The following is a 16,713-nucleotide window of genomic DNA, read 5'->3' as shown; positions in this document are numbered from 1 at the left end:
GAGTCTACTCAGAGTTGGTTTTTAATAATGATTTTTCTCCCTTGTATGAACTACACTTTTTGGTTTCTTTGCATGTCACATAAATGCCTTTGAAAACTAGACATTTTAGATGATATATTGCAGCAATTCTGGATTCCAATATTTTTTCCTGAGGGTTGTGTTTTGTTGTTGTTGTTGTTGTTGTTGTTTGGTTTAGTAACTTTCCTAGGCTTCAACTGCAGGGTTTTTTTTTCCCCCTGTAAGTGTGGCCACTGATGTCTCTGCTACTGGGTTTTTAATTCTTATTTTTATTTTTTAGACTGCCTTCCTCAGGGTTATCCAGCTATGCCTGTAAAGCTTGCAGCTTGGCCAATGATTGGACAGAAATGATTGTGCTTAAATACCTCAAGCCGATAATGCCTTTTCCTTTTGCCAATGGATGTGTACATGAATTGGAAACACACTACAAATTCAAGTAGAATTCATGTTGGTCTTGGCTCTTACTTCCCATCGGGCCTTCTTGTGTCTCCCCTGAACATCCCCTTTCCATCAGCCAGTGATGCCTGGAGAACTTATCTACCCCTTCTCTGACTGTCTTATTTCCAGATTCTCCCCATTAAATTATTGATAGCTTGCTGCTTGCCTCAACTGGGATTGCAACCTCTGACCAGCAGAGCTGCAGTTTTTCCTTTACATTTAGTACCTGTTTTGCTGTTTTTATTGACGGTACTGCTAAGCAATAGTTTTAGCTGTCTGTTGGAAATCAGGCTGGTCCCTCTGGCCACACAGTTATTGGCTCTTATGGCCAGACTGCGCTGGTAAAACTTCTGTTGATGGAGTGGCTGGGGACACTGGGGGAGAGGAGGAGGGGATATGAAAGTACTTCCAGGCAAGAAGGCTTCAGATCCCCTCTGTTTCTTACTTGAAGTTTAGCAGATTGTCATGAACTAAACACTTCTCAGATTTTATATTTGCCCTAGGTTGATTTCCAGGACCCAAACATGGTTTGTTTTTTAACAATTTTGTTCATTTTTATACTTATTTTCTGGGGAGAGGATTTGTTGACCTCTTTATTCTGTCACAGCTGGAAGTCCACTGCTATTGCTATTAATTTATAAAATTCTTCTAAAAGATTACATAAGTATATCTTATAATTCCTATTTTAAGCTGATCAGAATATCATAGGCTTGATTCTTTTAAACCAAAAGCATTTTGTAAAAACAATATAATTTTTATCTTAAAATCCAATTTATTAATACATTTAAACTTATAATTTTTAAAGACATTCATTTTAATATATTCTATTTAATTTTAATATAAGGTCTCAGTATAGTAAAGGATAAAGAATTTTTTAAAGATGGCCAAACCTGCATTAAAGAAATGCTCAAGCTATTCTAAAAGCTCTTCAGAGGCATGAAAGTTTCAATTATTTTAAAAAATGTTTTACATGAACATCACCATGCATTCTATTTTATTAGAATGTAACCTTAAATGCTAATTTGACGGTTTTATGTTCTTTGATGAAAAATGAATATTATAATGTTAGAGATCACTGAAGAGTTTTTGAAGTACCTGAGCTTTTATTTTAATTTAAATTCATTTTAATTGTTTTTCATTAATTTGATTTTAAACCTGAATACAAATATCATGATAGTTCTAGTTGCCATATAGACATAGACATTTTACTAATTTAGACCTTTCTTCCTTTCACCTATAATCAGTTGTCAAATATTCCTAAACACTTAGGTACTGGTCAGTGATGCTTTTAATATGCTACTTAATTTATAGGAGCTTCCTATTTTTAGATTGAAATTGGGCTTTAACATAGGGTACCATAAGACTACTTTCTGAATGTCCAGCTGTTATCCTTTTCTGTTTAGATATAAATGGATTAAATACTAATAGCCAACTAAGTGTCTGCTAGGCATCAGGTCCTGTTCTATGTACTTCTATGGTATTATCTAATACCATATCTAAGGGTCACAGTCAAGTCTCTGAGGCAGATGCTATCATTAGCCACAGTTACCAGGTGAGGAGACAAAGACATAAAATGGTTAAGTGACTTTCCCAATAGCTCACAGCTACCAAGTGGTAGAGCAGGACTTGACCCCAAACAGTATTAACTCCAGAGCTCATGCATGTGCTTACACACTTGCTATGTGGAATGAGAAAAAGACTTATAGAAGTAAAGTCCAAGTCTTTACAAAGCAGCATCGAATGAGCAGAGCTGCAGTGTGCCATGGTCCTAAGACTTCTCCAAGAAAATAGTCCCCTGAACTGTAAGTGCCTATCCACCTCTTAGATAAGAGATGCCAAAGGGAGAGCAGGTCTTGGAGACAATAGAGGCTGTGTGATTGAACTGATCCTCTCTATTATAAGTGTTTCTATCCAGTGGAAATTTGGAAATCTAAGTTTCATTTTATTAAAGAAGATAACATGTCTTTACGTCAATAAGACTGGATTGTAGCTCTTTATTCCTTCCATAGGTAACTATGTAAGTCATCCCAAAAGAATTTAGACTACATTTATCTTTTTAAATCCCAGCTTTCTAAACAGTCATTATTTTAGTCCAGAATAATTCTGTTTTTGTTTTTGGGTTTTTTTTTTTTTTTTTTTTGCATTTTTTCTACATATTTCCTGTGCTCATTTCCCCTTAGGGTCATCTGCCTCAACATTCTGTTCCTAAACCTCTGCATGGGTGTTTTCTTTCCTTGTCATTCTGATCTCTGATTAAGTAGCACCTTGTCTTAGTCTATTTAGGCTGTCAGAACAAAAATACCATAGACTGGGTGACTCAACAACCAACATTTATTTCTCCCAGTTCTGAAGGCTACGGAATCCAGGATGAGGGCACTGGAAGATCCAGTGTCTGGTGAGGACCCATTTTCTATTTCATAGATGCCATCTTCTCACTGTATCCCCACATGATAGGAAAAAGGTGAGAGAGCTTTCTGGGTCTTTTTAATAAGGGCACTAATCCCATTCATGAGGGGTTCACGCTCATGACCTAATCACCTGCAAATGGCCCCACCTTTTAATACTATCACTTTGGTGGTTAGGATTTCAACATATGAATTTTAGAGGGACACACACATTCCGTCCATTGTGTTACCTCTTCTGTGAGGCCTTCCCGTTCCAACTCTAATGTCGTCACAATCCCTCCAGAATCATGTTACCCTGTTGTTTTTCCTTCATAGGACGAGTAATTATCTGGATTATCTTACTTATTTGTTCTGTGTGTTTATTGGCTGTCTCCTGCACTGGAATCTAAGTTCCAGTGCATCAGGAACTTTGTTTATCTAAGAGATACAGTGGTCTCTATAACTATACCTAGAAGTATTCTGGCAGACACATAAAAAGATAATTGATTAATATGTGTTGAATTACTAAATGTTAGTTTAAGGCAGATAAGGGAAACTAGACTCAACTTGGACAGGAGGACTTGACGTAGGCACAACACATCAGGGCTTTGAGCCCAGGGCCTGGTTAGGGATGGCAATGAAGGTTGGGAAGAGAACTGTAGAGAGGAAGCTGATGCCTTGCTGGAAAATCAGGCTGCTGGTCAGAGTTACCTGGAGGTGGTACTCAGGTAGAAAAAAATGCTAGGTGATACTAAAAAGGCCAGACACGTGCAATAACCTATAACTAGTGGATAACTCATCCCTCACCACTGCCAACCCAAATCTCCATACCCAGTGTCACCAATACAAATGGAACTGTCCCTTCCAGTTTTTGTGAATGGATGTGTGCATATGCATGCAGACATAAATGTTCATAGCTGAGGGGTGGAGGCAGTAGGGGCAACCACATAATTCTTCCCATCAACAGCCCTGAGTTCAACTTCTCCTTGGGTTGGCTAAGAGAAGAAGCCAAGAGAAGAAGCTAGGCATCCCCTAGTCTAAATCCAGCCTATAAACCTGTTTTATTTGTCCCACTCCATGTTTAAAAATAAATTGTGCCAACACATAAAAGCAGTAGGTTTAACATCAACTTTGGATTTTCTAGGTTAGTTTCACACATGGGAAGTCCTGGCACGCTGAACCTGCATTCCCACATGACACAGTGGCCAGAGCAGAGTAGCCAGCATGGCCTCGGTTGGGTGCACTCTGCAGTTCCTCATGGGCCCTGTCATCTGCTGGTGTATTTAGCTGGCATTATCTCCTTAGGTCACCTGCTTGTTCTTCATAGGTATTTGAGCTTGCAGTGTCTAGCATAATGGTTAATCCACAATGTAAACAATCAATAATGTATCATCAATAATACTGTTTGTGTTGGTAGAACTCGTGCAGATTACCCACTAAATGGAAACCTTCTAGGGCTCTCCGTTGCTTGCCAAATAATGTCTGTGTCCCTGACTTGGGTACAGTCTGAGCTATATTTTATAGCCAATTACTACTGTATAAAAGGAACAGAGTTAGATTTTAGGCTTTTAACTTATAGAAACAGCCCTGTAGGCTTGGGAGAAACAGAAGGAGAGAAATTAGGAAAAAGAAAAACAAAAACTCAGAGATAGAGATGAGAGAGAGAGAGAGAACAGCTTAAGTAGTGCAAACCATCGCCTTTCATCCGCTGTTCCACTCATGGAACATGTGCCCACTGGCACGGGATACAGGTAGGCTTGAAACAACATGTTGACAAATTTGTGTAAATATGCAAATGATTTTGATTCTCTTACCACTGACAAAGAGGTGAATAAAATGAACTGTTTAGGTTGTCAAACTGCTGAGCTTTGTGAACATTCTTGAGGGAAAACTGAAGAATGATAGGCCAAAGAGAAACACTAGCCAACAGAGAGAGGGAACTGATAAAATGCAACTATAGTTTGTATTGCGTAAACAAAGCTGGGTGCCCTGTTATACTCAACCATAATGCTTCATCAATGAATAGCCCCTTCTCACCAACTTTTTCTGATGTTTGGATTATAAATTATAATTGAAAATACAAAATAAGCCTGTATATTAATTCAATAACTTGGAATTTAAGACAAACCTTTTCTTTTAAAGGAGTAAACCAGATAACCTTTTCAAAGTAACTCACACTGATCTTGGACCAACTCTGATTCTTACAGGAACATCCAATACTTGGGCAACCCTTTTTTGTACTTCATCCCTGCAAGACAAATGAATTCATGACTCCTGTATTAAAGAATTCTCGGAAAATCAATAAGTAAGAAATACCCTCAAGATACATTGGCTTCTACTCTGATTTTAAAAGTGTAAATTTTTTTATGTGACTCTAAAAACTAGACTAAAAAAAGAAATATTCTTTGTAATAATAATAATGGCTAACACATTGATTTTTACGATATGCTAGGTTCTGTTCTAAAAGTTTTAGATATAGTAAAGGACTGGATTTTTGCAGCATTCCTATGTGCTAAGTACCATTTTTTAACCCAATTTACAGAGGAGAAAGCGATGGAACAGAGGAGGTAAGTAACTCAAACAAGGTCGCGCTGCTAGCTAACTGGTAGGATTTCAGTCTAAGCATTTTGGCCTCAGAATCATGCTCTTAATCACTGCACTGTCCTACCTTAGTAAGTGCTGTAAACTGTTAAGGGTAAAATTTGAATCAAGGGGAATCAGGAGCCCCAGTACCTTACCTCATCCTTCAACCACCCTAATGAGGGATCCTTGTAGGCTCTCTAGACCTTAAATTCTTGTCAAGCAATGGGGCTGGCATTCAGAAATGCTGAGATTCCAGGTGGTAGTATACATCTTTGAAGAATGCCTCATTTCTGTTAGTGACTGACTGATATTCTGCCATTCATCCAAAAACTACAGTATTGGTGACCGCTGATATTCTACCATTCATCCAAAAACTGCAATGGAAACATTAGCATGGCCTGTATTTCATTTGTTTCCTAGGAATGTCAACTATATCACATCATGGTTGAGCATTGTAGGGCCAGTTGTTGGGCTGAATCTACCTCTGAGTTATGCCAAAGCAACCTCTCAGGATGAACGAAATGTCGATTAACAAGGTAAAAGAAAAGCCTGGATTTAACGTTTTGTTGTTACAAAGATCAGTGTCTCTATTGCATTTAGACTCATCCCACTAAATATTAAATTTGCTTTCGTTGTTAGTGTGCACACACTGACTTATTTTTTAGTTTTCCAATTAGTCTCCTACCAAGTTACTTAGGACACGGATCCCCAATCCCCCAGCCAGCCAGGGTCCACAGTCAGGCCTCACAGCAGGAGGTGACCAGTGTCTGGTGAGCAGGCAAGCGAGCATTACCACCTGAGTTCTGCCTCCTCTCACATCAGCTGCAGCATTGGGTCCCTCATAGGAGTGTGAACTCTATTGTGAACTGTGCATGCGAGGGATCTAAGTTGCACGCTTCTTAGGAGACTCTAACCAATGCTTGATGATCTGAGGGGAACAGTTTCATCCCGAAACCATCTCCCACTCGGTCTGTGGGAAAATGGTTTGCCCTGAAACCGGTCCCTGGTGCCAAAAAGGTTGGGGCCCACCAATCCAGAAATATTTTACTTTGCTATAAGTAGCATGCATTCAATGACAAGAGTGGATGATTTCCTTTTAGTACTGATATTCTTAAATAAGTCTGTACTGCTCAGTCAATCTTCTTTTATTCTGTTGGCTTTTGTTTTATATTCTTCAGATACTTCTATTGAGCTTAGAAATTGTGGCACAAAGAACACCAAGAGTTTACCTGGCCAGTCCTGGCTTTAATAGGACCAATATCATGGAATATTTCATCTCACCAAGATGCGATATGGCTTATTTTTCCTTTGGATGCAAATGTCTGCAGCAACTGATATTTGATAGACTGAGTGTTTAGAAGAAACACTTCAAAGATGTAAATCATGGACAGGCGTGGTAGCTCACACCTGTAATCCAAGCACTTTGAGAGGCCAAAGTGGGAGCATCACTTGAGCCCAGGAGTTCGAGACCAACCTGGGCAAAAGATTTTGTTCAAACCCTGTCTGTACAAAAATACAAAAATTTCCGTATTATGGTGATGTGTGCCTATAGTCCCAACTACTCAGGAGGCTGAGGTGGGAGGTTGGCTTGAGCCCAGGAGGCAGAGTTTGCAGTGAGCTGAGATTGTGCCACTGCACTCCAGCCTGGGTGACAGAGCCAGACCCTGTCTCAGAAAAAAAAAAAAAAAAAAAACCACAAATTACTATAAATAGCAAAAAATGAGTTTAACTTACTGATACTAGGAGTGCCAACATTTCACTTGCAGGTTATTCTTTTCTAGGCCAAGTAGTTCACTTCCATTTGTCTGATACGGAGACTGAGGGAGAAATGTATTTGTGTGTTCATTTTAATGTAAGATATACAAAAATTAAATTACTGGATTTACATGTTCCTGAAACTGGTTTTATAAACATGACCTATCTTAAATGATTCTCCCACAATCAAACTCAGGAACAATAGATTATTTCTGTTTTACTCTGAGAGAGAGAGAGAGAGAGAGAGAGAGAGAGAGACAGAGAGACAGAGTGTGTGTGTGTGTTTGTGTGTGTGTGTGTATGTATGTGTGGGTGTTTGTGTAGACATACAGATAGATTTAGAAGAAAGAAAAAAACGCAGTGTTTTACTGTGCGATAAGTTGTTTTACCAGCAAAGTGTGGCATAGTAACTGGAAGTTTTCTAAAAAGCTATAGGAAATATTTAAACATTAAAATTTCTTTTTGACCTATAGTAATAAAACAATGGTAATTCTATCCCTCTACTTGTCAACCCCATAGCTGCTCTGCTGTACTCTTTGAGGGCTCTTGAGCAAATCTTCATGTCCCTGAGACTTATTTTCCTCATCTTTAATTTGAAAATAACAAGCTACCTCATAGGGTTGCTGTGAGAACCACATGAGATCATTAATGCATGATAAGATATTGCAAAGTATTATACAAATATTCATTAAATCCTTACCTTTCTTGTATATAATTGGTGTTCACTCAGGCTGTAAATAAGTTTTATAGCCAGTTAGGTATTAAGATAAACCCAACCTGGAAAAATGTTTTGTTTTGGTGGCTTGTTTTGGTTTTTTTTTGTTTTCATTTGCTAGGAGCTGAAACTAAGATTAAAATGTCATTGGCATTTTAGAGAATCTAGATTAGTGTCTTTGAATGAGGGATATACTTAAAATCACCTGAGGATCATTTACAGCTACAGATGCTGGGGTCACCTGACAGTTTCTCTGAGGTGATTCTGCTCTGGAGAACCTCTGGTCTGGATATACCTTTATTGCAGCATTGTATTGTTTTGCTCTGACAGGCCTCTTCCAATCCATTCAAGCTGGACTTGCTTCCTAATGTTTGTCTAGGCCTTACATGGATAGTAAGGAAGCTTAGGAGACACGTCCATGAGGCAGTCCACTTGTAGGAAACCAGTTCAGGTGAGGACATCATTTGCCAGTGGGCCACCAAGCACCGTGACAGCACCCACAGTCCATATCTGCAGATTAAGAGCTGAACTCTCACAGAGAAAGTGGAAGTAGAGAAAGGGTTAATTCAAACTGCTAGAAAAGCTAAAAGCAAATTTTAAAATGCTGAGCTGCACATATTCATGCTAGGATGAGAGCCGGCTTAAATGCTTGCTGGGCATTTTGGTATTTACCACTTAACATGTTTTCAACTTCTGTGAGGGATTTTACCCCACTCTCCCTAATGTAAACACAGATTTCTCAACAAGTCATTCCTCAAGCCATGTCATTTCTAGTGTAAAAAAAATTATAATAATGTGTCTCTGAATAGTGTTCTTGTCTGCAAATATTAGTTATCCTTTGCTAACAGATTCTTAGATGAGAGTCTATCAGTTTGGAGCCAATGTTTAGTTTTTTTAAAAAAGTTAAAAATGAAACCTCTTCTCTGATTAACAAAGACCTAAAAATACATTAGTGGCAGAAAGAAGTTCTGAGGAGCTCCTGTAGAATTGGGAGGCCATTCTCCCCAGATAGATCTATCACCTCAGGCAGCTTGATTTCTTTCTAGAATTGTTTTCACTTAAAAACTTCTAATTTTTGGTTGATAACAATTTCCACTTTTTTTTTTTTTTTTTTTTTTTTTTTGAGACGGAGCTTCACTCTTGTTACCCAGGCTGGAGTGCAATGGCGCAATCTCGGCTCACCACAACCTCCGCCTCCTGGGTTCAGGCAATTCTCCTGCCTCAGCCTCCTGAGTAGCTGGGATTACAGGCACGCGCCACCATGCCCAGCTAATTTTTTGTATTTTTAGTAGAGACAGGGTTTCACCATGTTGACCAGGATGGTCTCGATCTCTTGACCTCATGATCCACCCACCTCGGCCTCCCAAAGTGCTGGGATTACGGGCGTGAGCCACCGCGCCGGCTAACAATTTCCATTTTTTAAAATGCAGTTATGCTAACAGAAGGTTATCCTGACAGTTATTAAACATTAGAAGATAACTTGGTTTTGTGGAAGTAGCCGTACTTTTTTGGCAGTCTGAGGAATTTTTTTCCCTGCTTCCTCATATAATACACATCTTCAATAAGAAATAAGGCTGAGTAAAGCCGCTTCCAGCTAACCTCCTAAATTCTGCTTCTGTGTGACCTTGGAAAAATTGCTTCACCTCTGTGGTCCTCAGTTTCTTTATTTGTAAAATGGGGAAATTCAGCTATGTGTCTTTTGTGACAACCATGAATTTTTAGGTCTGTAAAATAGAAGTCCAGAGATCTAAACTGTGAGGTTGGTTAGCTGCTAGCTGTGTAACTTGGGCCAATTTTCTTATCTCCTTTTTAAACTATTTCTGTAAAATAAAGCCAATGATATCTATGCCACTTACCTGACAAGGGCATAGAGAAGATCAAAATGATACATAAAACTGAATGTGCTTTATACCCAAGGCAGTGAGGCATGGAGTGAGAGGTGACAGTGGATAATGACCTGCTCCTTCAGGGACACTGGCATGTCTGCTCCTCCCCACCTCATTGCATGCCTGAGCCCTCCCAGGGCCAAGCACTCTCTGATCTGGGGAGTCTTCTCCTTCACACCCTTAGCTGACTGTTGCTTATGCTGGTGCCCACCTGGAAGTGCTTCCTTTCCCATAAGTCTACCTGATTCCCACCCTGGTATTGGTGATTCACTCTCACAAAGCCATCTATGACCACCACAGCCTTCAATCAATGCTCCCTTCATTACTCACCATCCTTAGTCACTATGAGCTTTTAGCTGCCTCTCTTCCACTCTGATTGCTCCCCAACTTAATGATAAGTATTAAGTCATTTCAGGTGCTGGCCACTGTTCTTGATTTGCTCTGTTTCAGCATACACAGAAGAATGTCTGTGTGCACCACCAAAGTAGAAAGCCTCTTGGGTTTGGAGTTGGAGAGGTGGGAAAACTGTTTGAGTGACCATTGGAGGGAGCAGAGGCTGTGTTGCTCAGCAGATACTAGCCTACAAGCTAGGTTAAAAAAACAAAATTTTTGCAGATGACATGATAGTATATTTAGAAAATCCCATCATCTCAGCCCAAAATCTCCTTAAGATGATAAGCAGCTTCAGCAAAGTCTCAGGATACAAAATCAGTGTGCAAAAATCACAAGCATTCCTATACACCAATAACAGACAGAGAGCCAAATCGTGAGCAAACTCCCATTCACAATTGCTACAAAAGAATATAATACCTAGGAATACAACTAACAAAGGATGTGAAGGACCTCTTCAAGGAGAACTACAAACCACTGCTCAAGGAAATAAGAGAGGAAACAAACAGATTGGAAAACATTCCATGCTCATGGTTAGGAAGAATCAATATCATGAAAATGGCCATACTGCCCAAAGTAATTTATGGATTCAGTGCTATCCCCATCAAGCTACCATTGACCTTCTTCACAGAAATGTAAAAAACCACCTTAAACTTCACATGGAACCAAAAAAGAGCCTGTATAGCCAAGAAAATCCTAAGCAAAAAGAACAAAGCTGGAGGCATCATGCTACCTGATTTCAAACTATACTATAAGGCCACAGTAATCAAAACAGCATGGTACTAGTACCAAAACAGAGATATAGACCAATGGAACAGAACAGAGCCTCAGAAGTAACACCATACACCTAAAACCAGCTGATATTTGACAAACCTGACAAAAACAAACAATGGGGAAAGGATTCCCTGTTTAATAAATAGTGTTGGGAAAATTGGCTGGCCATTTACAGAAAGCTGAAACTGGACCCATTCCTTATGCCTTATACAAAAATTAACTCTACATGGATTAAAGATTTAAATGGAAGACCTAACACCATAAAAACCCTAGAAGAAAACATAGGCAATACCATTCAGGACACAGACACAGGCAAGGACTTCATGACTAAAACACCAAAAACATTGGCAACAAAAGCCAAAATAGACAAATGGGATCTAATTAAACTCCAGAGCTTCTGCACAGCAAAAGAAACAATCATTAGAGTAAACGAGCAAGCAACAGAATAGGAAAAAAATTTTGCAAGCTACCCATCTGGCAAAGAGCTAATATCCAGAATCTACAAAGAACTAAAACAAATTTACAAGAAAGAAACAACCCCATCAAAAAGTGGGTGAAGGATATGAACAAGCACCTTTTAAAAGAAGACATTTATATGGCCAACAAACATATGAAAAAATGCTCATCATCACTGGTCATTAGAGAAATGCAAATCAAAACCGCATTGAGATACCATCTCATGCCAGTTAGAATGGCGATCATTAAAAAATCTGGAGACAACAGATGCTGGAGAGGATGTGGAGAAATGGGAACGCTTTTACACTGTTGGTGGGAGTGTAAATTAGTTAAACCGTTGTGGAAGACAGTGTGGCGATTCCTCAAGGATCTAGAAATAGAAATACCATTTGACCCAGCAATCCCATTACTGGGTGTATACCCAAAGGATTATAAATCGTTCTATTATAAAGACACATGCAAAGGTATGTTCATGGCAGCACTGTTTACAATAGCAAAGACTTGGAACCAACCCAAATGCCCATTAAGGATAGACTGGATAAAGAAAATGTGGCACGTATACACCATGGAATACTACGCAGCCATAAAAAAGGATGAGTTCATGTCCTTTGCAGGGACCTGAGTGAAGCTGGAAACCATCATTCTCAGCAAACTGACACAAAAACAAAAAACCAGACGCTGCATATTCTCACTCATAAGTGGGTATTGAACAATGAGAACACATGGACACAGTGAGGAGAACATCACACACTGGAGTCTGTTGTGGGGTGGGAGGCTAGGGGAGTGATAGCAGGAGGTGGGGAGGTTGAGGAGGGATAACATTAGGAGAAATACCTAATGTAGGTGAAGGGGGGTTGGATGCAGCAAACCACCATGGCATGTGTATACCTATATAACAGTCCTGCAAGATCTACAAATGTACCCCATAACGTAAAGTATAATTTTTAAAAAATTTCACCTTCCCCCCCCAACAAATGCTTATTAGATTAAAAAAAAAAAAAAAAAAAAAAAAAAAAAGGCCAGAACTGGCTTTTTGCGTGCATTTCTCCTATGGTAAGTATAGTGCTTTTTATTCATACTCCCAAAATATAAGGAAATAGAGCTCTGCAGTGTCAAAACCAGCTCTTACATAATTTGGAGATACTCCAGTGAGTTTTTTAGGATTAAAATTTAAGAGTGAGAATATGAAAATATTCACTCTAGCAGATTTCCTCTTACATACTGAATCCTAGGCCAGGTGCCACAGATAGCAAATGGAAAGACATAAGAATGCCCCAGTCCAGTGGAGAGGACACACAAGAGGAAGCTTCTGAAACAGTAGGCTGCATGCTTGGGCAACTGCATGCCAAGGAAGGCTTTGCAGAAGAGGAATGTGAGTGGAGTCTCGAAAACCTTGTGACTTAGTCAGTTCAAGAGTGAAAGAAGAATCTTGAAGGTGCTTGTGGGGAAGTGGTGAAGAATCAAGCTGGCTAGCCGGACTGGGGCCAGCTTGGGAAGAGCCTTTACCATCACACTGAGAATTTGTATTTGGCTTGAAAACCACAAACAGCCACTGCTGGGATTCAAATAGAAAAGTTAAAATGATCACGTTTGCATTTAAGAAAGACCCTGTATTTTTTAAGTGACTGCTGCATATAATTAATCATCCATACACTTTGTGAGGTTTGGTTTTATTTTGTTTTTATTGCAGTGTCTTAGCCACAGGATTTAGAAGGTTGAGGAGCACGGCAGGGGCTGAGAGTGTGCCAAAGACACTTTTCAATTTTTACCTATGGCCTTCCAAGGCAAAACCTGCCAGTGTTCTGAAGAGCCATGAATCCTGGCTGCTCAGTTACCTGGGGCAAGTCACTGCACTTCTCTGAGCCTCTGTTTTCTGATATATTAACATAAGGAAGTGTATTTGATTCAGTAAAATCAATTTATTGTTTTGTAACAAGTTTGTTTGTTTGTTTGGTTTTTCTTGAGATAAAGTCTCACTCTGTTGCCCAGGCTGGAGTGCAATGGCTTGATCTTGACTCACTCCAGCCTTGACTTCCTGGGCTCAAGAAATCCTCTCATCTCAGCCTCCAGAGTAGCTAGGACTACAGGCACATGCCAGCACACGTGGTTAATCTTATTTTTTGTAGAGACAAGGTTTCACTATGTTGCCCAGACTGTACTTGAACTCCTAGACTCATGAGATCCTATCTCAGCCTCCCAAAGTACTGGAATTACACAGGTGTGAGCCACCATGCCCAGCCGGTTTTTTATTTATTTTTTATTTCTATGACATGGAATACATAAAAAAGAAAATGTCAAAGTGTACTACGTATATTAAGGGTATTATTGTTTTGTGAAACTTTGGTTTTGCCAATACACACACACACACACACACACACACACACACGAAATCAGTATCTGTGTGTGTGCACATGTGCACAGGTTGTGAAATAGAGTGTCTAACGCCAGAGAATAGAAATCTGAAAACTGATGGACAAATAAGCTTCCTTCCTATTCTTTTTTTTTTATTATTGTACTTTAGGTTCTGGGGTATGTGTGCTGATAATGCAGGATTGTTGCATAGGTACATACATGGCAAGGTGGTTTGCTGCCTTCATCCCCCATCACCTATATCTGGTATTTCTCCCCTCATTATCCCTCCCCACCCTTCCCACCCCCCACTGTCCCTCCCTTAGCCCCCTATAACTGATCACAGTGTGTGTGATGCTCCCTTCCCTGTGTCCATGTGTTCTAATTGTTCAACACCTGCCTATGAGTGATAACATTCGGCGTTTGGTTTTCTGTTGTGTCAGTTTGCTGAGAATGATGGTTTCCAGATATATCCAGTTTTTTATGGCTGCGTAGTATTCCATGGTGTTTATGTGCCACATTTTCTTTTTTTTCCTTATGCTGCTGACCAGTAAGTTGTTGAAGGCTACTCTATTAATAAAAGGTTATAGGAAGTACTTAACAATTATTGTGTCTGTGGCACTTCATGTGCACAAAGGTGTCTGAAGTTACTCCTCCAGATTTTGATAGAGTTTCTCTATAGAAGCTTTTTCACATTTTTATTTCTTTACAGTTCTTTACAGTAATTCTGTGATCTCAAGCCCTTGCTTTAACTTTTGTGTTGTTAGTAGCGACATCTAGTGGTTCTGTTGCAAGTATCCTGCATTCTAGACCGTTAGAGCTGAAAGTGATTTGAGAGACCACTAGGTCCCATTTTGTAAATTATTAAAAACAAACTGAACACTCATAGTATTCCTACATTCAAATTAACTCTACATAATAATAAATAAAACCTATAGCTGTGTCATGCTTTCTTGGATTACTTTGAAGCTTTTCAAATACCCAGAAGTCACTGTTGGTTATAAACACGAGGCAGAAATCTAACAAAGCATGCCCTGATAAATTAAAAGAAAATCATAGTTCAAAGCTACAGCCTTTGGTGCATTGCTATTTACAGGTGCATCCCAGAGCCTCAGGTGTCTGGTGTTTGGTAGCACTCAATGAATCTTGGTTGAATGTTTGAATATGTGGGTGATCACAAAGTTCTGGAGAAGAATCCCAGAGGAAGTGGGACTTGAAGGACAGAGAATTTGATAAGTGACTCGACGGCTAAATTTTTAAGTTAGGGGCCATGGGCCAGGTGCGGTGGCCCACACCTGTAATCCCAGCACTTTGGGAGGCCAAGGCGGGTAGATCACTTGAGATCAGGAGTTCAAGACCAGCCTGGTCAACATGGTGAAACCCCATCTCTACTAAAAATACAAAAAAGCTGGGTATGGTGGCACGTGCCGATAATCCCAGCTGCTTCACATGTGCCTGTAATCTCAGCTGCTCCAGAGGCTGAGGTGGAAGAATGGCTTGAATCCAGGAGGCAGAGATTGCAAGATTGTGCCACTGCACTCCAGTCTGGGCAACAGAGTAAAACTCTGTCTCAAAAAAAAAAAAAAAAAAGTTACTGGTCATGGACGGCCAAAAAGGGAACCATGAGTAGGACCCAACAGAGCACGTTTGAGGGTTTTAACAGAGAAAGATGACTACGTGTAGTTGTTGGAAGACTCATTTGGAAGTGGTAAATTGGATGGATTAGAAGGAAGAGAAACTGGATAGAGGCCAAGAAGCTAATTTAGTGGTGAAGTGATGAGTTTCTAAGTTAGGATGGTGACAGAGGAAAGAGAAAGGGATCAGTGTCAGAGACACTTCAAAAACCAGAACTTGGTGTGAAGAGAATGAGAAGACACTTGTCATGACTTCGTTATGGCTCAGATTCTATAGTGGATGTCCCTGTCCAGGCCTGGACCAGATTCCTTGGTCTCTGTTCTGCAGGTATCAGGGACTGAACTTGCTTTCTTCTTTCCAGAAATGCCACACACCCTATCCTGTGAGAATATTTCTTTCTCCCAACCAGCAGCAGAGTGACATGTTGTCCTCAGCATTGTCCTTCAAAAGATTCAAAGAAAGAGTCCCCAGGCCCTTTCCTGCTTATCCATAGGGAAATGGCAAAATAAAATGTTGTACTGTATAGCAGTTAAGGGGATGAATTCAGTATCTATGTCTCAAAATGGGCACATCTCAAAAACATTATTGAGTTAAAACAAAAAACAAATAGATGTTAACTATGGGCTGCTTGAAAGTGTCCTCCCAAAAAGCATGTATGTGCTAAAAAGCTAATCACTGTTGCAACAGTATTAAGAGGTGGGACATTTAAGAGATGATTAGGCCATGAGGACTCTGCCTTATGAATGGAATCATGCCACTGTGATTCCATTCATAAGGGCAGAGTCAAAAGGGTGAGTTTGGCACTCTCTTGCTTACTCTCACCCACGTGATGCCTTCTACCATGTTATGAAGCAGTAAGAAGACCCTCACCAGATGCAACCCTTCAATCTTGGACTCCAAAGCTGTGAGCCAATAAAGCTCTGTTCATTATAAATTACCCAGTCTGTAGTGTTCCATTATAGCAGCACAGAATAGACTAAGAAGTCACAATGCATGCAGCTTGATACTGTTTATATTTTAAAATGCATGTATTTTCTGTAGGTACATATACTGCAAGTGTATGAAAAATATAAAAAGTGATCTAGAAGGAGGGACACCAAACTTGTAAAAAAAGGTGATCAAAGACTTCTTTGATCACTCTCTGCAGCTAGAGTGTGGGAACTTGGTTTGGAAGTGATCAAAGAAGATTTTGGATCTTTTTGTAATGCTAGACTTATCTATCCATAGAATGTAAAACTAGAAATTCCTTTTTAAAAAAAGATTTGAGTCCTCATAGATAATTTGGGAAACACAGAAGAATCTGAAGGAGAATATTTAAAAATCACTGAAG

General features: G+C 39.7%; 1 protein-coding gene across 6 annotated transcripts in view; it reads left to right on the top strand.

Moving 5' to 3' along the window:
* Positions 1 to 7,321, top strand: part of ATG10 (autophagy related 10) — a 286,553-nt gene extending 279,232 nt beyond the window's left edge. For 4 of the 6 annotated variants that reach the window (XM_032276888.1, XM_032276857.1, XM_032276873.1 and 1 more), the window contains 3 exons: positions 5,048 to 5,145; positions 5,844 to 5,959; positions 6,101 to 6,950. In XM_032276888.1, the coding sequence (XP_032132779.1) occupies positions 5,048 to 5,145; positions 5,844 to 5,955 (210 nt within the window). In that variant the 3' untranslated portion in view covers positions 5,956 to 5,959; positions 6,101 to 6,950. Of the gene's footprint in view, positions 1 to 5,047; positions 5,146 to 5,843; positions 5,960 to 6,100 lie in introns of all 6 variants that reach the window. The other 2 variants (XM_032276892.1, XM_032276865.1) reach the window with 1 other exon arrangement.
* The last annotated feature ends 9,392 nt before the right edge of the window (positions 7,322 to 16,713 follow it).

This window comes from Sapajus apella, unplaced genomic scaffold, assembly GCF_009761245.1.
Source record: "Sapajus apella isolate SASKATOON/1434 unplaced genomic scaffold, GSC_monkey_1.0 scaffold1, whole genome shotgun sequence".
Lineage (NCBI taxonomy): Eukaryota > Metazoa > Chordata > Mammalia > Primates > Cebidae > Sapajus > Sapajus apella.
Note: the sequence above shows the minus strand (reverse complement) of the source record. Positions and strands in the feature narration are given on the sequence as shown.